This window comes from Hydra vulgaris, chromosome 01 (assembly GCF_038396675.1).
Source record: "Hydra vulgaris chromosome 01, alternate assembly HydraT2T_AEP".
Classification (NCBI taxonomy): domain Eukaryota; kingdom Metazoa; phylum Cnidaria; class Hydrozoa; order Anthoathecata; family Hydridae; genus Hydra; species Hydra vulgaris.
In genome coordinates, this window is record NC_088920.1 from 62,415,001 (window position 1) to 62,437,500 (window position 22,500).

The 22,500-nt window shown below is 24.9% G+C and overlaps 2 protein-coding genes across 3 annotated transcripts in view; both read left to right on the forward strand.

The window, feature by feature from the left end:
* Positions 1-9,571, forward strand: part of LOC100206717 (TBC1 domain family member 23) — a 38,070-nt gene extending 28,499 nt beyond the window's left edge. Inside the window, exons 16-18 of the mRNA XM_065788872.1 lie at positions 7,017-7,096; positions 8,200-8,323; positions 8,457-9,571. Of these exons, the coding sequence (XP_065644944.1) occupies positions 7,017-7,096; positions 8,200-8,323; positions 8,457-8,727 (475 nt within the window). The 3' untranslated portion in view covers positions 8,728-9,571. The remainder of the gene's footprint in view (positions 1-7,016; positions 7,097-8,199; positions 8,324-8,456) is intronic.
* Positions 9,572-10,054: 483 nt separating this feature from the next.
* Positions 10,055-22,500, forward strand: part of LOC100210259 (growth hormone-regulated TBC protein 1) — a 24,408-nt gene continuing 11,962 nt past the window's right edge. The window contains exons 1-8 of one of the 2 annotated variants that reach the window (XM_065788873.1): positions 10,055-10,079; positions 10,218-10,307; positions 12,469-12,623; positions 12,740-12,786; positions 14,324-14,438; positions 14,555-14,676; positions 21,678-21,774; positions 21,887-21,950. In XM_065788873.1, coding sequence (XP_065644945.1) covers positions 10,282-10,307; positions 12,469-12,623; positions 12,740-12,786; positions 14,324-14,438; positions 14,555-14,676; positions 21,678-21,774; positions 21,887-21,950 — 626 coding nt within the window. In that variant the 5' untranslated portion in view covers positions 10,055-10,079; positions 10,218-10,281. Of the gene's footprint in view, positions 10,080-10,217; positions 10,308-12,468; positions 12,624-12,739; positions 12,787-14,323; positions 14,439-14,554; positions 14,677-21,677; positions 21,775-21,886; positions 21,951-22,500 lie in introns of those variants that run through there. The other variant, XM_065788874.1, reaches the window with a different exon arrangement.

Sequence of the window (22,500 nt, forward strand, 5' to 3'; positions counted from 1 at the left end):
TCATTTTTTTTAACTTTTATTTTTAATTATATAATACGATATAGATCTTCATTTTTTAACATAATGTTATTTTTAGATCAAAACATTTTTTGAGTTGCATTGTTTATTTTCAATATTGGTTTTTTAGGATAAATACTTAAAAATTTAATATAAAATTAAGTACTTAAAAAATTTAAATTCTTGTGTCTTTATACATGCGTGGCTTGATTTAAGGCAAAAAAAATCTAATTGTGAAAAAAAAAATTTTAGTATCTTTGTTTTAACATTATAAATCTTTATATTGTTAAAACAAAGTTGTTTTAACAATATAAAGAGCTTGTGTTTATGTAAAACAACTTCGTGGCACTGTTTTATACAGTTTTATAACCTTAATAACATAAAACGCGTTTAAAATAAAGTTAAGTAAATAAATAGAATGGTTTTAATTAATAAATTAAAACATCCTCATAAAATTTTAAACTTCATATTTACACACTTTTTAATCTAAAAACAATTTAAAAAAAAATGCCTATAGACCATACGAGTTTATAATCTATAGACCAAATGAGTAAGATCAAAGCAAAACAACATTAGATACCACATTTTTTATAATTTATTGTTTCTTGATAAAAAATTAAAGTATATTTAAGTTTTTCATTCAAATGGTTTTTAAGTTAATATTTTTATTCAGCTTTTTCATGCAAATTGTTTTGCAATAAAAAGTGAAACAAAAATATTTGGTTTAATAAATCTAATTATATTTCCTTAAAGGGATCCCAAACCTCCGAGACATGTTGTGTTTAAATTAAAGGGAATGATAAAAAAAATGCTAAATATTTTTGATTAAAACAAAAGAATAAATGCATACCAAGAAAAACTAACTTTCCTGTTTTAGTCGAAGCTTGCCTTTTTTGTAAAGATTTGATAATTTATTCAACCACGATTTATTCCTATGAGTTTTATTACATGTCATTGATTTTTTTGTTTGTTTAAAAGATTGGTAATGTAAACAAACGAAAATATCAGTGATGTCATGTAATGAAACTCTTAAGAATAAAGCGCGCTTGAATAAATTATATGGTCTGTAGATTATGGTGTATATTATGAAGACTATTTGGTCTACAACAAAACAGAGAAGGCGTACTTCAACTTAAGCAAAAAAAGTTAATTTTTCTTGACATGCATTTATTCATTTGTTTTGATCAAAAAAATTTAGCCCAATTGTTTTTGTTTTTTTTTATCATTCTCTTTAACACAAACATGTTGTGGAGGCTTGGGATGCATTCAAAGAATGTGTTTAAATTATTTTTAAAAATAAAATTTTTTTTGAACAGAAGTAAAATAGTTTAATAATTTTAATTTTTTATAATTTAATTTTTTTTTAACTTAGGCATTCACTGGTTTAATGTTTGCAATAGAATGTTTCTGCTATTAAAACTATTATTAAGAAACAAAATATAATTAACTGTACAATATGTTTACTATTTAAATAAAACTTTCTTCTTCATTTACACTATGTTCTAAATTTGATATTGCTACTGTAGCTAAATATACGTTTAACTTTCAGCAACAATTCTTGCTATGCTGGGTATTGCAATTATTTTTTTTTTCATTTTCAATCACAAAATTATTTGAATAAGAGAATTTTAGAGGAGTAAAATTCTTTTGTTTTAATAGATTTCTTTTTAAATAAAATTCCTAAAAACAACTTTCATATTTATAGAAAATGTTTAATCTTGATATCGCCTTAAATAAAACATAAGAAATGGTATAGCGGTTTTTATATTTTATTTGATTTCTTGTTAAAATAATTTTTTTGTTAAGTCTTTATTATGTGTTAACAACATATAAGAAATAATAGAAACATTTATATGGCTAGTTGAATAACTGTAAGTTACTGCAGTAACTTTACTGTTTGTTTTGATTTAGTCTAAAGGTAAATTTACTGTGATGTACTTTATCCATTCAGTAAATCAAACAAAATATAACTTTGAAATATTATTGGCTTCCACATTTATTCCACAGAGATTTAAAGTAATTTTAACTCAAAAGCATTTTATATTGAATAAAGTCTCCTCGCAAGAGAGCAAAGATCACACTTCTATTCAAAAGATAAATTTAGTGTGACGCTTTAAGACCCCTTATAAAAAACTTAGACAAAATCATTACTTTTAAAAATGGCCAAAAAAAATTAACAAAAAAAAAACAAACAAACAAATCGCAAAAATATTTAAAAATAATAATAAACTCATAGCAAAGGTGTAAAAACAAATCACGGTTTAATATAATAAAGCAATATGCTTAATTTGAGCCCTGACATGTACTATGCTTGAGATAAATAATAAATCATTTACATATTCACTAATAATATTTTAAGTGTTTAAATTTTATTACTGTTATTAATAATATTAGATTACTATGCAACAAACGAAATCTGCTTTAAAATTGCTAACCAAAAGTGCATTAACTAAGGAATTGGTTTTGAATTCAAGATATTTTCTTGTTGAAATTATATTTTTTTAATATTTAAATTAGGGGTGTATTGGATTGAAATTTTTGAATTCCAGCCGGAACCAGATTGCCAAAATTGTTGAAAAAATTCCTGTCAGAATTCGAGCTGGAAGTAGAATTATATTTATATAATTTTTTACCTTCAATATTAAAAGTGATGGTCTGCACCTCAGCATCATGGCTACATAACACACACACACACACACACATATATATATATATATATATATATATATATATATATATATATATATATATATATATATATATATATATATATATATATATATATATATATATATATAACCTATTTCATTAATTTAGTTCTTGTTTCATTTAAATCTAATATGTTGTTTTTATTTGTTTCTTATAATTTTATTGAAAGTTTTAACCTACATAAAATATATAATTAAAATTATTACTTAGTTTTATATTTTTACATTTAGGTTATAATTAAAATATATACTGTATTAGGCATCTTATATATATTTTAACTAATTAAAAGTTAAGAAACATTTAACATGTAGTCACATGTCGGAGGCAGGTAGAAATTTTGATGAAAAAAGAGCTCGTTTGTTGCCCAAAACTGGATAGCAACTCTTTTTGCACCACAATATTCCTAAACTTTTAGAAGTCCTTACATAAGTGATTACTGCATATAAAATTAGGCAAAGCTACAGTTAAGCGATCTAAAATAATTTTATTTTTTCGCTTATTATACTTTCATGTCGAGACTTGCTCAAAGTGATGACTTTTTAATATAAAAATAAAGAATATTTATTGGCTTTTTTTTTACATAAATCAATTATCTTATAGCCTGCTGCTACAAGGGAGTGTTGCTACATCGACTATCTTATAGTCTGCTGCTACATCGACTGAGGGTTTGGCATGGGGTAGCAATCTTTTTACTTAAAATTAAATTGTGTTTGTTAAGAATTTCATATATTTTTACATAGGTTTACCTAAAGTCCTTCATTGCCCTGTAAGACAATAATTTTTTGGTTTAATGTACGCAGTCTGTGTCAAATGTCTTTGAAAAAAAAAGTAAAAAATAAATTCCAGCATTCCGGCCTGAAACATTGTAATTCCAGCCGGAAACGGAATGACTTAAAAGTCACATATTCCGGCGGAATTCCGGTACATCCCTAATTTATATTAAGTGATTTTTATATTATTTTATTATATTTTTAAAGTATTTGTAGCTTCAATTCAATGACCTTTTGAACAGTTGGAAAAAAAATATTTATTTATGATTAATAATCTTATGCATGAATTTAAATGATTGTACTTTGAGTTTATGAGTACTGTTTTACAGTAACATTTATACAGCTGTTTTTAAAGAAAAATCAAGGCATTTTTACCAAATTTTAATTATTTTTTTTTTGTGTTATTTTTTTTAATTTTTTAATTTACTTAGGTAAAAACTATTATATACTATATATAGACAGCAACAGTCAATTATCATATTCATATATATATATATATATATATATATATATATATATATATATATATATATATATATATATATATATATATCAGTGGTGTACACTGGATTTTTAGATGTTTGAGTTTTGACACTTACAGGCATAGTGCAAACTCCTAACATTTGTATGTTTATGCTTATATCAAAAAAGAATATTTTGCAAAGAATTGGGGTGATTAGAGCTTGGGAACAAAAAAAACCCTAATTTTTGGGCCCACCCAGCCCTTAACGTGGGAGCAATGAGTTTAGAAAATATTTTCTTTACCATTTTTATCTAAATTTATATTCATCAACAAATTTCAAGTTTCATGCAATAATCTCTTGGTGTTCAGTTTTGATGACCCTGCAATGTTTACAGCCCTCTCAAATTTTAAAACTTTATATGGTCATAGTTTTTGAAAAATAAGAGATTATTGCATCAAATTTGAAATTTGTTGATGAATATAAATTTAGATAAAAATGGTAAAGAAAATTATTTCTAAACTCGTTGCTCCCACGTTAAGGGCTGGGTGGGCCCAAAAATATGGATTTTTTTGTTCCCAAGCTTTAATCACCCCAATTCTTTGCAAAACATTCTTTTTTGATATAAGCATAAACACACAAAAGTTTAGAGTTTGCACAATGCCTGTAAGTGTCAAAATTCAAACATCTAAAAATCCAGTGTACACCACTATATATATATATATATATATATATATATATATATATATATATATATATATATATATATATATATATATATATATATATACAGTCGCGAGCAGTGAATTGTACACAGCTGTAATTTTGGTTACTTTTTATCTTTATGTCTCATAATACAATAGTTACATATTTTGTAGTTTTTATTTCATCACTAATCCATAACTAAGAGGACAAAATACTACAATATATTTCAAATCATAATACAAATTATTAAAACCTATTTAAATTCAGGTACAAAGAAATAAAAGCATAGAAATTTACTGCTGTATACAATTCACTGCTCCCAACTGTATATATATTAGAATAATAATTAAATTTGAAACATAATTTGGAGTTTCGCGTTTTATGTGATTATCAGACATTACAAAAAATTATAACAACAATAAAAAGTTCTGTGGTCTTAGCTTTACTTTTGTGTTGAAAGGAGTTTTTATGTTTGTACCAGCGATCTTTAAAGATGTGCTCCGTTAAACCAATATAATTGAAACCATTATCTTGTGGTGATGTCTTTATATTGCAGATGTAAATTATATTTTTACAAGACACATCTTACAAAGGACATTGTCAAGGTGGCCAGCATCTACATGTTGGAACAATCGTGTTGGAAACATTATATAATACTTTTTTATTGTGTGAATTAATAAGATTGGTGATGTTAGGAAGACAGCTATGCCTGATTTTTAAATTGTTCCTATTAAGAATTTTGCAAAAACTTGTGTGTTTTTAGAAAATGCTTTTCAATTAGATTTAAAAAATTTTGTGCGATGTTGGTTTTTACATTTTTCAAAAATGGGGGATTAAACCAAATAAAAAGATTTCTTTGAAAAGTAATCTTTTCATTATACTTACTACCTGCTAACACATTGTTATAAAATGGTGTAAATGCTCTATCAAAAACATTCTTGCTAGATGAAAAATTGCTAATACTGTTAGATATGGTAGTTGGTATGGATTTATTATACTAGGAGGGGTTAGAAGTTATGTTTATGTATAATGTGTGGTCACCTGGTTTTCTGTATGACTGGTAAGTATTTTCTGACAGGTTGAAGGTTGAAGCTCAAAATCTCTGGTATATGCTCCATGGTGTATGTGTGTGTGTGTTTATATATATATATATATATATATATATATATATATATATATATATATATATATATATATATATATACATATATATATATATATATATATATATATATATATATATATATATATATATATACATATATATATATATATATATATATATAATGATAATAATAATAATTACAATTGTAAAACTAAATTGATAACTTTAATAAATTAGTTAAGTTTTCACAGTTTAACAGATGAGTTTGAATGCTTATAAACATGAGACTGTCACTTTCATTCTGGTTCTCAAATGTCTGAGTATTTCTTCAATGTAACCGGCATTACAGCCAGCGCAATTCAGTGTTAGTGAAATTCGAATACAATCCAATAACTAGAAGTTCTTATCTTATATTACGATTAATAATATTTATAACAGATTAATTTTTTTTTTTATCAACATATAATTCAGTTTTGGTGTCAATAACTTTTTGTGGAAATTGATTATTTTTTTAATGAAGAAAAATTTTTTAGTCCTTATCAAAGTTGGTAGGTTTTAAAGTAAGGCATTAAAATATATAATACAAATATTATATATCTACTTTAAAAATTACATCTTTTAACGTTACCTTGAATCAAGCAGAAACAAGACATGACTTTAGCAGAAACAAAATATGATCAAAGAAGCTACTCTAAATCTTTTCTCAATAGTAAATCCTTATCTTATCCTGAGAATATTGTCATTGTCACACTTTATTATTGCATTAAGTTTTACTGAAAACTTTTTGTTTGTCCAACTTAATGCATTTTCAATAACAGAGTTCCCTAGAACAATATTTTAATATTCTTTTATGACCAAAGCTGAGTAATCAAATAAGTTACTTTAGCAGCTAAATCTTTCTGCAGTTTGAATAAAATAGACTTTTCAGAACACAGTTGTATAATCAACCAATAATTTTTTTGTCTTTGCTAAAATCAAAAAGTGACAACTATGTAACAAAATGTTTAAAAATAAGTCTCTTATTTTCTCACAAAAAGTTTTTTTTATTGTTGCTATTTTGGATGTTATTTGTAATTTATTTGTTTTTGTCTTCAATTTTGTTGAGTTTATTGGTGTTTTGTGAATAGGTTTCTGATAATATGTGTGAGTATTAACTTTTCAGGGTTTTTTTAAAATAGATTAAAATAATAATTAGATTAGGTTTTTTTCTTTTCTTTTTTTTTACTAATCTTATTTCTTTATAAAAGATTTTATGTTTTTAATGTTTAGACATATAAGTGAGAAAGATGCAAAAGGAAAAGGTTATAGAGGAGTCAATCTGGACATTTTTAGTATTGAGGACCCTGATGGTAAGTTTTTGTAAATAAAAACAGTCTAAGTTTGGTTATTTAATTTTTTTTAGAAAAATTTTAAATTGTTGAAATTGGAAAAGATTATATATAGATTATAAAGATTGTATATTTAAAAAACAGTTGGATAAAAGAAAAACACTGTATACTCTAAAGACATAAAAACAAAAGCATCATTTATTCCAAATGTTAATGTTTATAAAATAGCGAATTTTGTTATTGAAAACAAATTAAAATTATATTTATTACAATGTCATTAAAAGTTTTTAATTATATATATATATATATATATATATATATATATATATTTATATACATATATATATATATATATATATATATATATATATATATATATATATATATATAAACACAAGATAATTTAATGTGTTAATATTTGATTTTATATTGTGTTTTGTTTGGATTTATTGATTATTATTTGATATTATAATTTTAAACAGTAAATGGGCGTTTTGTTTTTCAGTTAAATGATAAGTTTGAACAAGTATTTTATTGGTAACAGAATTTGTTATCTTCTATAAGTAAAATCTTTTTTCCATTTTAGTTTTTTTAAATCTAATAATTCAAAAAATCTAATAATTCAAAATAGTTAAACTAAATTATAATGAAATTAAAACAATAGAAATAATTTAAATAAATTCTAAGAAATGATATATTTTAAATAAATGGAGTTAAGAAAATCTTTACTTAAAATTCTAGTTTTTAATTAAACTAAACTTTAAAAGAAAAATGCTTTTCTTAGCAACAATTTTATTTTTTAAATTGTTTTGTTCTACACATTTTAATTATCACTTTTTGTTTTAAAACAATAAGTTAAGATTATAGTAGTTTATATTTTAGGCAAAAATAAATTATATACAATGTTATCTCACAAATTAATTACTAATATGCAAAATTTTTAGTGCTTTTTTTTGTTGTTGTTGGCAAAATATGGCAAAATTGGTTTTTAGTTATTTTAGTGAATATTTGTTGTTATTATGGAGACTTACATAACAGTGTGGTATTTGTTGTTATTATGGAGGCTTATATAACAGTTTGATATTGTGTAAAATTTTGCTTGAAAATATTGAATAAATTTTTAGAAACACCTTCAAGTGGAGATGAGAACAATGAGAGTGTAAATATTGATACATGGATTAAACGTTCAGATGTTATTCGTCATTTCCCATGTAGTGAAATTACAGTTTCTGGACAAATGTTTTCAAGGTTTTTGTTTATTTATTTATTTTATAAATTACACAAAACTATATGCAACTATAGAAATTTGCATAAATAATTGTAACTGTAATTAAATACTGATTGTTAGGTGAACTATTTATTTGGGATCTTTCTTTTTCAGCTACATTTTATTAACTATGACTCATTTGTTTATTTTGCGAGAAATTGTGGATAAAAATCGTGCTGGGTGGGCACATATTCAATCACGACCTCATTTATCTTCTATAATAAAGATAACGTCAAAGCGTAAACACCCAGATTTAATAACTTTCAAATATGGCACAAGTAACGGTGAGGAATTTAATGTCACTGGTTCTCAAAGGTTTCTTATTCCTAACTCAAAGCAAGCTACAAAAAGGATAAAAGAAAGAATATTAAAACTAATGGAATAAAAAAAAATCTTAAAAACATCTAAATACTTTATATTGAAATTATTGATATTATTGATATCAAAACAAATGAAACCTTTACTTTTAAATATACACAATGAATTTATTTAATTTTTTTTTTTTTTTTGTATTTTTACAAATTTAAAGCTATTGAAATATACAAAATTGTCTAGAAAAAATAATTAAACGTAGTTAGGAAGTTATTTATAACTGTTAGATATATATATATTTTTTAATTTTAAAATTTTGCATTATAGTTTGAAAAAAAATATTTTTTATTTATTTTTCACCTATTATTTTTTTGGTTTGCTCTAAAAATTTGCATATCTTCTTCTTGTTTTAATTCAGATTTTAATACAAATAATTTCAATAAATGCTAATAAAATCTGTTCAGTAGTTGAAAATTGCTTTGTTATTTTTTAAAACTGCTTTGTTATCAGATGTTAAAACTGCATTGTAATCAGTTGTTTAAAACTGCTTTGTTATCATTTATTTGATTTGTAAAATATGTAATTTTTTTATATAAATATGATGTTTATAAAAATATGTTCATGGTTGAAACCAAAACTTGAACTTTTTTAATGTTTTAAGTTTTCTTTGTGTTAGGTATAGTATATTTTATGAAATATGGTGCATGTTTTAAAGTTTTCCATTTTAAATTTTTATTTAAAGCATGGTTTAACATTTATTTATTTTTTTATAAATAGATTGTTTTTTTTTTTGTTTGTTTGTTTTTTTCTTTAAAAGTTGTTATTATGTAGTGAAATATAGTGTTAAAAACAAAAAGCTTTTTTTTATATATTTGCATATTATATTACTGCAATAATACATATACAAATGTGATTTATATAGTTGTTTTTTTTTAATGTATTGACATTTATAATGCTAAATCTATATTCTTCACTAAATTTATCTGATTGGCTGATTAGTAATATTGATTACGAAAAAGATTAGTTTAAAAATAAAGTTGTAAATGAATTAGTAAGTAAAATTGTTGCATGGTGAATTGAATAATAAATATTCTTAATTGTTTAACAAATTAATTTTGCATGATGAATTAAATAGTAAATAGTCTTAATTGTTCAACAAGTTAATTATTCTTAGGGCAGTTAAGCTTTTGATAAAGTTTTAGTTGAAGGATAAATAGTATAGAAAATACTAGTTAAATTTTTGTTTACAGTCAAAGACACTTTATTGGGAACTAAACATTTTTATATGTGACATAATTTATATTTATTACTTATATATTATAATTTATTGTGTATACATATTCATATTCAATATAATTTAGCAATGCAAATTTAATATAAAATTATTTTTAACTTGAATGTGAATTTTCTCAGGAAACTGATTTTGTATGTAACTGTTTATTAGTACTGTTACTTTTTTGCACTATTGTTAAAATATGAAAAATTGGCTTGATATTTTTACTATCAGCATAGTTAACTTTGAGCATTTTTAGATTTTGTTAACTTGAATTTGAATTTTTTTAGGGAACTGATTTTGTGTTAGTTGATAAATTTTAGATAAATCTGGTTGATAAAAGTTAAAATGTGAATGTCAAAAATGGGTTCAATAAATGGGTAAGTTAATCAATAAATGGTTAAATAAATTAAAAAAAGTTATTTTCAAGTATAAATTTGTTTCTATATACAAATATAATTTATAATAACAAGTTAAATTTTACATTAAAGTAAGCTTGAATTAGTAAATTCGTTTTTGTTTTTTTAAATCTGGAGTAATAATTCAAATTTGCTTTAACTCAGGGGTATCAAAAGCAGTGATGGGTGAATTGTTTTGAGCTTTTAGGCCATATTTTAAATGTCTTGGTTTGGTCTCTGTTATGGTTCCAAGTGTCTCAGCTTTTGGTTTTGTATGCAACCTAATGTCTTGGTTTTCTTGTGTCTTTAAAGGTGAATCATTAACCCTATTCACCCCATGTTGCACAGCCTTGCTCAACAATATTATTTTTTTAAACTGGCATATCTGAAATAATTGCTAAGCTCTAAAATTTCCTGCACATTATATATTATTTGTCATGGTTATCATTGATCCATAGTGAAATAGAACACAAAAACATTTTATTTATCAGTTCATTTTAATATTGAATTAGTTTCAAATTGGCATTGACTTAATTTATAATTCATTTTTTATCTCTTCCTATAAACAAATTTTATTACAAGTACAATGATAATATGTGCATTGGAGCTTAAGATAGTAAGTACCAAGAATGGGTAGGTGTTGATTAAACACTGTAAATCATTTTCGGCAATAAAAACTTTAACTATTAGTATACAATAACTAAAAAAATATATTGATTTGGCTGTTGTTTTCGAGATGTCCTTTTTCAATATCATCACTATTTTTTTTTTTTTTTTTTTTGCCAAAAAGATTGATTTTGATCATGGCTGTATTGTCATCTGTGCATCAAATATATTGATTTTAATAAAGATTCAGGTAACAAAGCCATAAATAATCATGTCCATAGTTAAGGTATCAAGGAAAAGGGTTGCAAAGGCAATGCTTTGGGTAGCAAAGCTAAGTTATTTTGAAAAAATATTATTGATCACTATCTTATCCATTAATAAAATATCTTAAAGCAATAGACAGAATGTACATTTTTTTTTAAATATATGTTAGTTTACCTCCCCAAGGCCGTGAAAGTCACTACTGACAAGGAGGCTACTTGTGGTTATAACCCTCTCTCAACTCTATAACTCCGAAACACGAACCTTGACAAACAAGGCCGCTGCGCAAAGAAACAAGTTGAGCGCGGTACAACCAGCGACATGGTGGGGATCAAACTCGGAGCCTCTCGCTTATTAAGCGAACTCTCTACCACTACACCACTACCGCATACACATTTTTTAGGTAGAGGTTAAGTTTTAAAAAGTTTTTTTTATCTTTATTATCTAAATTATTTAGGGAGAGAAATCTTTTTACTACAACTGAATCTGTAAATATTTTTTTTTTAAAGTGATTAGTTGGCTTATCAAGTCACATTATTATATAATAAATTACAAAAAAAAAAAAAGAAAAACCTAGTTTTAAAAAAAAGTTATAAAAATAATGTGTAAAGTTACTTAATTTGTTACGTAACAAGTCCTTAACTTGTTTCTCGAACGGCGGCTTTGTTCAGTTATTTTAAAATAGTCACTAAATGTATAAATATTTAAGTTGCTATAACCCTCTCTTGATCCAATGACAACAAAAGCAAGGTGAGCACAGTATTATCAGTGAGCTCTTTTAAAACTTAGTTTCTTTAAAATAAAAAGCATTAACAATGAATGAATAAACCAATAAAAAGATTTAGAGTTTTTAACTCTTCCACAACTAGTAACATAAGCATTAGGTTTGCCTTGGCTTACGAAATGCTCTATCACTAAAACACAATCATATTTAACTATTTAATATTTTTTAATAACTATTCCCTTTGTGTAAATAAAATTATGCACTTATTTTTCAGATGAAAACTTTATAATTATTTTATAAATCTGACTAGAAATATTGTAATATTTTTACGAATCCCTGAAATGACATGCTTAAATTTAATTTTTAATTAATTTAATTTTTAATTGATTTTTAAGTGTGCATTGTTTAAAAAATAAACAATAAACTTTTTAAAAAATAAAGTGTTATATAGTTTAATTGCTGATTTATAGTTTGCACAAAATATATTACAAGTTCTTATTTTTTAATTTGCAAGTGTAAGTATTACAATTGTGTATATTATAATCATTTCAGTGAGATTGATACATATGGTTTTATGAGACAATCAGACTTCGATTATGACAGCTATGAAACATTCATGAATAAGTATTTACGCATATTAGCAAAACGGTTGTCGAAATGGGAAAAGTTAATGAAAAATAAAGAGAGTGTTAAAAGAACTCGCAAAGGTAAGGTTTGATGTAAAGGTAAGGTTTGATGTAAGAAAAGAATGATGTGTAAATTATGAAAAACGATGTTAAAATTAAATTTCTTAATAATATTCATCTTTTTATATTTTATTTAGTAAAAAGATACATCAGAAAAGGAATTCCATCTAATTTTCGCACTGAGGTAGTATTTTTAATTAAGATTTGATAGTTACAGTTAAATGATCCTAATTTTTATGTTTATGATAAGTATGAGAAATGGAGGTAGCTTTAAAAAATGTGTTAATGAAGTGTGCATATATTTTTATGTTTATGATAAGTAGGAAAGAAGGGGGCAACTTTGAAAAATGTGTTAATGAAGTGTGCATATATTTTTATGTTTATGATATGTAGGAGAGAAGGGGGCAGCTTTAAAAAATGTGTTGATGAAGTGTGTATATATATTTAGATTAAGTAAAGAGAATAACATTGTGAAGAGAAATCTTATCAGCTGTCATTTGAATTTGTTGATATTTGAGATAAAATGGAATCTAGATTTGGTTATTATTATATGGTTTTAGAATATAAATGTTGTGTTATTATATAGAATATTCCATACTATTTACAATGAAGCAAAAAAAATTTAAAAATTTTTTTCTTCTTTAAAAAAAAAGCATTTAATTTTATAAATGCCATTTGGGCTGTTTTGAAAAAATGAATGGGGCACCTATGATTCTTATTTTGAAGAGGCAATTTTTTAAAATTTTCAAGTAAAACTTTATATTCCAAAACAATAAACTTCAAAAACTTAAGCAAACTAATAAGAAAATAATTTAAGTCAATTTTCTTATTATAAAAATGACACAATTAGCAAATAAATAGTTCTATTAGAAAGTAATTCTATATCTTTTTTTGACCTCATTTTTGGTGATTAATTTTTAATTTTTTTTTAACTACCAAGTTGACAAGAAAGATTGTGTATGTGAAACTGAACCCTAATCCTGACCCAAGCTTAATCATGCTATGCTAATGATTGTATTATGGTGTATGTGGTGACATGTCATTATTATGTTATGATTTCTCGAATAATCATTAAAAAAAAATCAGAAAATGGTTGTCATTAAAAAAACAAAGCTAAGAAAAAGTCAAACCCTGACCAAAATTAAAAGATTTTAAAACAGTGCGCTAACCCACAGCGCTACTGTATTAAAGACTTGTGGCAATGAAAATATATTTGTAGCAAAACAGAATAAATATGTTTTAAAAATACATCTGTTTATAATGTTTCAAAACTTCCCCATGCAAATTCAAAGCTAACCCAGGTTGGGGCAGATTTGAACATTTCTGTGCATGTTGCTGAAATAAGAATTCCAACTTTATTTTTTACTTATAATTTATAAAAATGAAGAAATAGAGAAGAATTTAAAATCCCTAGTTTAATTTTAAGTTTCAGTCAAGGTAGGAGGAGCTTGTAAATCTTATTGACATTATTTACATTAAATTTTAGGTGTAAGATATTTCTAAATATATGAGTCGAAATATTACACTTGAAATTTAAAAACTTTTTTTAACAAATTAAATAAATATATTACTATGAATGACATATTTTCATTTTTATATGTAAATATTATCATAATATTAAGAGGACACTAATATGTTTAGAAAAAAAGTTACTTGCATATGTTTTTTGTAACTTTTGTTCAGCTAAGCTAAAGTTATGAGAAAGTATCTGTTATATTTAGGTATGGATGTATGCCTCTTTTGCACAATTTAATAAAGAAAAATTTCCTAATAAGTATTCTGAGATTCTTGCTCATCCAAATCTTGATAAAGTAGTTATAGATTCTATTGAGTTAGGTAAGATTATTTTTTTGTTAGTATGTTATCATTTTTTTTAAGTTTTTGAATGATGTAAAACATTGCAGTTTATATCATTACATTTTTAAACCTTTTTTCTTTCCATATTTTCTTAGACATAAAACGAACTTATCCAGATAACATTTATTTTAAAGAGCTTGATGACAGCTTGCTAAAACCATTATCAAATGTTCTTACTGCATACGCTAGTTATAACAGGAATGTTGGATATTGTCAAGTTGGTTTTTTATTTTACTAATATTTTGTTGTAAATATTTTAGCAAATGTCAGAATATTAAATTTGAAAACTGTTGTGTATTTGTAATAAAAGTAATTAATAACTGTAATATTGGTTTTATTTACAATTTTAAGTAGTTTTTGACAAGTTCTCTTTATTGTAAGTTATATATTTATGTATCTATTTGTTATGTGTATGGATATTGGCATATAATATGTCTTATATGTATATAGACTTTATTTTAAAATTGTTTGTTTTTTTGTATATATGAATATACATATGCGCTTACATGATGTTTCAGGTAACAGGCCTTGTTATAAGATTTTGTTGCTTAACGGAAAGGTGTAACACAAGTAAATATAACTTTACGCAATTAACATTTACATCATTAAAAGTTTAATTACGTCAGTTGCGTATTTTAAAGTAGCACATTTTAATTAAGTTGAATTTGAAACCGCATTAAAAATCGTTTAAGTCTTTATAAAATATTTATATAATATCTTTAAATTAATCAGTGTTGTTATAAAAAAAATTATAAATAAAATTTTAAAATGTTGTTTGAAAAAAAAAATTCCTTATTTTAAAACTAATTAACTATTTAAACTAAACTGTTTTAACTTAAAACATTTGTCTTATGTTTATTTATTTTTTTAATGAGGGGGCAATTGTTTATTGTTGAATTTCTTATTGGTCAAAAAATAAATAAAAATTATCAACATTTTTTTTTTTAACATTTTAGCTTTAATCTTTGCATTTACTCATTAATTTTCATACTTATAAACTAATTTCAAAAACTAATCATACACTAATCATTTCTATTCTATGTTCATTCTATAATCAGTTTATGATAAAGAGAAAACTTTTTCAGCAATTTCAAAATTAAAAAAATCATCTTTTTATAAATTTGTTATATAAGTTTACTGAATAAATTCTCTAAAATATTTTAAATAAATCTAATAATTTTGCAGGCTTGATTATGGTTTATCCATGCATTTGTAAACAGTTGAAAAAAAATTATTTATTTAAACTATAAATAAATAAACAAAATAGTTGAATGTTATACTAACATTTTAAAGTAACTAGAATTTTAGCAGTAAAAAAAAAAAATTTCAAATGAAAGGTTTTCAAATTTTTTGAAAAATTTAAATTTAATAAAATAAATTTATATTTGATATTATTTAAAGGGATCCCAAACATCCAAGATATGTTGTGTTCATATTAAAGAGAATAATAAAAAAATATATATTTGGGCTTAATCTTTTTGATTAAAACAAAAGAATAAATGAATCCCAAAAAAAACTAACTTTTTGATTTTAGTCAAAGCTTGTCTTCTCTGTTTTATTTTAGGCCTTAAAGTCAGCATATTATACGCCGCAATCTACAGACTTGATAATTTATTCAAGCGCGTCTTATTCTTAAGATTTTTAGTAAATGGCGTCATTAATTTTTTTTGTTTGTTTGCGCAAGAGATCGATCATGTAAACGAACAAAAGTCAATGACATCATGTACAAAAACTCTTAGGAATAAAACACGCTTGAACAAATTATCAAGTCTGTAGATTGTGTTGTATATTATGCTGACTTTTAGGCCTACAATAAAACGGAGAAGGCAAGCTTTGACCAAAATAAAAAAGTTAGATTTTCTTGGGACTCATTTATTCTTTCGTTTTAATCAAAAAAGTTTAGCCCAAACATTTTTTTTACCATTCTCTTTAATATGAACACAACATGTCTCGGAGGTTTGGGATCCCTTTAACAATAAATTTAATAAAATAAATTAAAATTCAAAGTTTTTTAAAAAAACAGAAAATAATAAAAAATTCATTTAACTGTTTTTTTTTTATCTAACAAATAAAATACTTTAGTTATGTTTTTCACAATTAATAACTGTTGAATGCTTTCTGCATTTTCTATTTTAAAAGACTGTTGAAATAATCTAATTGAAAAAATTGGGGTATTTATATATAATGCATAGGTGAAATTGTCATTTCGTACATAAAATTCAAATGGCGTAACATCAAAGCCTAAGGTAATGTCATCGGATAGTACATATAAGCTTATCTGACAAATGTAGCCGATTAATATTGAGCATTTAAGTTAATAAATTTAACACCTAATATTTATCGTTGACATAGCAATGAACATGGATAAAACTCTGTATGCCGAAATGATCCAAAATCTGTAAAAATTAGATAAAAAAGTATTATATATATATATTTATTTTTTTTACATATTTTATAAGGTTTTAACCTTCTCCTGTAAGACCTGTAGATCTGTAAGATCTGTAGCGCAGATACATGCCCTACCTGTAGTAGATTTGTAAAATATATAAAATAAGACATGTTTGAATACTGATCCCATTGCTTTTTATCGTGTTTAACTTTTTTTTATTTCTTTTATTTTTTTTTGAAAAACTAGACATTAGATAAAAACTAGTAAAACTAGACTAGACATTAATTTTCAAATTCAAAACATAAAAATTTAACAAAACTACTTATTAACCAACCTTTCTATATTTTTATTTCCAAACATTTTTGGTTATTGTTTTCTGTTTGGTGTTGCGAGAATTTGATTAAAAGTTGTTAATGTTTCGATATTAACGCAAGCTCCCTATAATTAAAAATAAAGTCAACTTTACCATATCAGCTATTTCTGGTATTTTACTGGACTAATAAATGCAGGATTTCATGGGATTTGTATATGAATTCTAACCAGTTAAAATGTTTTAAAAAGAAGTTCAAAACTCTAACTGAGAGGCTGATATTTGCAATATATTTTCATGTAAAAGAATTTATATTTATAAATTTGAATTTCGTTAGGAAATGTTAACTTTTTTATTAGATTAAATAACTAAAGAAATATTTCTTATATCTAAACAGTGTTAAGATATAAGAAATGTTTCCTTTATATATATTAATAAAGAATTTGAAAGAAGGTTAATTTTTAAAATTCCTTTTAAAATGTTGGGAAAAAAAAGTTATTGAATGAGTATTGAATTAAATAGTAGGTTTAAAATATTGTAAATATGTTATTGTAAAAATTTTAAACATACACAAGTGGCTATAGGAATGGACACTCCTTCAAAACATATGAAAACTTCTCTTTGGTGTGTTTTTTAAAAGAAAATAACCATATTTATACGGTTTTCTATATTGGTTATTATTTTTGATGTGTTTAGATTTAAAAAAAACTAAAATTTTGATTAAAATTCACAATTTTAATATAAAAATATAACAATTTAATGACAAAGTAACAAATTACGCTAAGTTTACGTTTTACAGCTTACAAAATGTGTTATTAAAAAATGACTTATAAAAAAAAAAACCTAATGTTTTGTTGGATATCAATTATTTTTTATTACTGCAGCAATCCTACGAGGCATTAAGTCCACTTGTTGCCCAAATCTTCAGTGCTGATCACGTGAAACCAGGACTTGATTATGGTCTTTATTAATTGTTGCTTGTTCCCAGGTTTTTCTTTCCTTACAAGTTTTTTCAGTCGAGACCACAGGTTTTGTATCGGACTCAGGTCCGGACTGTTTCCAGGCCACTCCAAAGCATTTATCTTTTTGGCTTTAAACCAATTTTTGACAGTTTTTGCGGTGTGGCATGAACCACTGTCCTGCTGGAACACACAGGTTTCTGTTTTGCCCTCAAACAAATCATCAATCGATGGGAGTAATTTGGCTTCTAATATGTTTTCTTGGTATTTTTTGGCGTTTAAAATACTATCCACAATGTGGATACGACCCACAGCATCTCTGGTCATGCATCCCCACACCATTACACTTATGGGATGCTTCATTGTAACCAATGTGCACTCAGGTAAAAGATCTTCACTTGGCCTTCTCACATAATTGATTCCATCACTTCCAAAAATGGAAATCTTGCTTTTATCGCTCTAAATAGCTCTTGCCCAGTCTTCCTTTGTCCACTTCTTGTGTTCTTTTGCCCAAATCAAACAATTCTTTTGTTTTTTTTTGTTTAAATATGGTTTTTTTCTGGGTCTTCTTGCTTTTAAACCATTTTCAAAAAGCCTTCGGCAAATTGTTCTTGAACTAACCGAAACTCCGGCGGCCTCTAAATCGTTTTAAATTTCAGCTGAAGTCGCTCTTTAGTTTTTAAGTGCAAGCCTCATCATCCTGTCATCGTTGGCAGTTGTCTTCTTATTTTTTCCATTTTTTGGCATATTTTTAAAGGTATTGGTTGCCTTGAACCTTTCGCACACCTTCCTCACTCCAGATTTTGTTGCTCCATTTCCCAACTTTTTGGCAATTTCCATATACAAATAACCTTCTCCATGTAATGTAACACCTTTGCATCGCTTTGTAGGTGACCAATATTCTTTCGCCATTGTAAATAAAAGTACAATTTTAAAAAGCACACTAAATACATATCTTTTACACCTATAAGTTTTATGGTAATGCAATCATCAGGTAAAAGTATGATTTTTTTTCTCATGGAAAGTATTTCGTTATTAAAGAAAATTCATCAGAAAATATAATCTTTGGTTTGTGGTTATCTAGTAAAATTAAATCTTGTGATGACATTTAGACATCTCAACAAGGCTGTAAGTAATTACTGTTTAACCATTATTTATTTGGGAGTTACCAGAAAACAAAGAATATTGGTAAAGAGCAAGAAAACCGTTGACAGAATTGCTTTTGCTCATGTTGTGTACAAAGTTTTCCTTTACGTAAATCAGAACTTATAACTATATCAGAAATTATAACTCATTTTGTCTTAAAGGCAAACTAATTTTTGAGACAAAACTCTTTCAAAACCTAGAAGATTTAACCTAGATGTAAACCTAGAGATATAATTATTTTAAAGTTCATTTAAAGAAATCCAAATTTCAGTCGAGTAAATAATAAATGTTTTCAGTTTTTTCTTAAAAAGGTTTTTTTTTTTTTGTTATTCACCTTCCTTAAGGCCAAGAAGGCCACTACAGATGAGGAGGCTACTTAATTGTGGTTATAACTCTCTCTCAACTCTATAACTCAGAAACACGAACCTCGGCAAACAAGGCCGCTGCGAGGAGAAACAAGTTGAGCGTGGTACTACCAGGGATGTGGTGGGGATCAAACTCGGAACCTTTCACTTATGAAGCGAGCGCTTTACCACTACACCACCACCGCATTTTGTTTGAAAGAAAGATTGTTTTTTTGCCCATAAAAAGTTTATTATTTTAACTAATATGTTATAAGAGAATAGAGTTTATCAATTTGTAACAAATGTTTTTTTAAAAGTTATTTCTTTTTAATACTTTACTTTTAAAATAATTGCAATAAAAACATATTTAAAATTTAGACATAAGTGAAAGAGAACAACTCTAAATGTATGATATTGCTCAATGAAAGATTTTTTTGACTGCTTATAAAGACAACTTTTATTTAAAAAATAGTTTTTTAAATAGGAACCCATGTACTTGCTTGTTTGTATCTGTGTAAAAATGCCTGGCTGTTCAATGGGTATCCAGGCAGGCATTTTCATGATTTTTGATAGCGCTAGTTCCAAGGAATTGGCATGTGATGAAAGAAACTAGGTGAATCAAAGTTTTTAGATCATGAAAGTACAGTAAAAGGGTGTGACTTAGCTGAATAACTAGTCAAGTGAGTATCAGTTTTGATTGATGGTACTAGAAATGATAGCTCATTTGAGTAGTGATCATGGTGTTAATAGAAAAGAGAGATGCACTTTATGCTAATGGAATAGTATTCCATTACAATAAAGTTGCATCTCTTAACAGTATTCTATACAGTGATTAATAAGAAATTTGTAGAGATAAAGAATGGAATTAGGAGTAAGGAAAAGCAAGCATGATAAAGAGAAACAACCTTATCAGGTGCTAATTTTGCAAGGATTGTATATACGGTTACCATAAGATGTCAGTATAATATGATAATCCAAGCCAGATTTGGATGTCTAAATATGGATTAACCTGTTTCTCTCTTATGAATTAGTGTGAAGTTATTGTTGTAACATGAACTTACTTTTTCTATATATTTTTTTTTTATATAAACATTGTTCAATATTTTGTAGAAAATTTGTATTTTAGTTATATTTATAGTTGGTTATTATATTTATCAAGTTATTTGTTGATTATTTATTATAATTTACACTTTTTTTTAAGTTTTATTATTTTAGTAAAATATGTTTACAATATTTTGAAAAATATGTAGAAAGTAATATCTTACATTATTATTATTTATTTTGCTGTATTTATTTCCCTAATGCCTACGAGAGCTGCACAAGGAGGTTGTTTTTTGTTTTTTTTAATTTTACAAATTGTTAACAAATTGTTTTTACAATTCTCTCAATCCTATAAACTTTAAAACACAATCTTTGATGAACAAGGCTGGTGCCCGGAGAAACAAGTTTAGCACAGTACTAACAGGGACATTGTAGGTATTTAATTTGGAGCTTCTTGCTTACAAAGCAAATGTTCTTCCATTACAACAATAGTAAATTGTAATTTACACTAACCGCATATTTTTTTTTAATTTTAAAGCAATTGTATATATTTTTTTTTTTTTGTAATAATTGATTTATATAATTGATTTTTGTCAGTTTTGTGTAAATGATTTATTTTTCATTTTAATTTTTCTTTTTTCCAATAAGGTTTTTAAGAATGAAACAATGTCAGTAAATATGTAGGTTATTAAAAATTTTAAGTTTATAAAGTATTTAACTATGTGATTATTTTACATATATGTGTTTTATGTGTAAATTTTTGTTTAAGTTGTTAGTTTTGATTTAATTTTAAAAATACTTTATATTTTCATTTATGTGTCACATAATTTCAATGAAAAAAGTTTAAAATTTTAAATATATGGATATGCGATAATATCTATAACATATTTTTTATAAGCTCTTACTTCAATCAATATCCATCTCACTTTCTTTTACAAAATGCAAAATGTTTGGAATTTTTTTATTCTATTTGCTTTTTTTATTAATCTTATTTATGTTATTAATTTTGTTATTGTTCTCTGTTTATAGGGCTTAAATTATATTGCTGGAATGTTGTTATTGGTTACAAAAGATGAATCAAATACATTCTGGTTGCTAGTTCAACTGCTAGATAAGTTTGTTCCAGGTCAGGTTAGATTTTAATTTCTTTTTTTTTTTCTTTTTTTTTTTCACAAGTTGATAATTCTAAAACTAAAAAACATTCAAAAGGTTAATATGGTTTTCAATTCTCATTTAAGATTTCTACACATCCAGAATGCTTGGTTTAAGAGTTGAATGTCAAGTGCTTGACCTTTTGATAAAGTAAATATTTTCATTAGTTATAAAAATATAATACAATATTTACTTAGTTGTTTTAATAAATATAATAATGAAATAACTGTTTTAAAGCACTGCGTTATATGATAAAATTTGTATATTTTGTTGTCCTGTTTGCTGTTTCTATTCGACTTGTAGTCAATTAGTCAAAATGTATTATTTTTTGATAAAATTTGTCTGTATATTTTGTTGTAGTATTAGCTGCTAATGATTTTGTTTTCACAATTAATTTTTTTTTTTTTTCACTATTAAATTTCTTTTTTATAATATGTTCAGGATTTTTTGATGCATAAAGTTAGTGATGGTGTAAAAGTAGCCATGAAATACAAGCATATAAATTTCATAGTTGAATAAAAGGAAGAAAAAAAAACATGTGTTCAATAAATAATCATTTATGTTTTACCTATTCTACTTATTTCGCCTGTTTTGTTGTGTTCAATAAGTAAAATAGGTTAAGATCATCAGCTTAATATATATAATAGTTCATGTAATAATTTTTTTCCCAAAACTCCTTGTTAAATTATGTTATAATTAT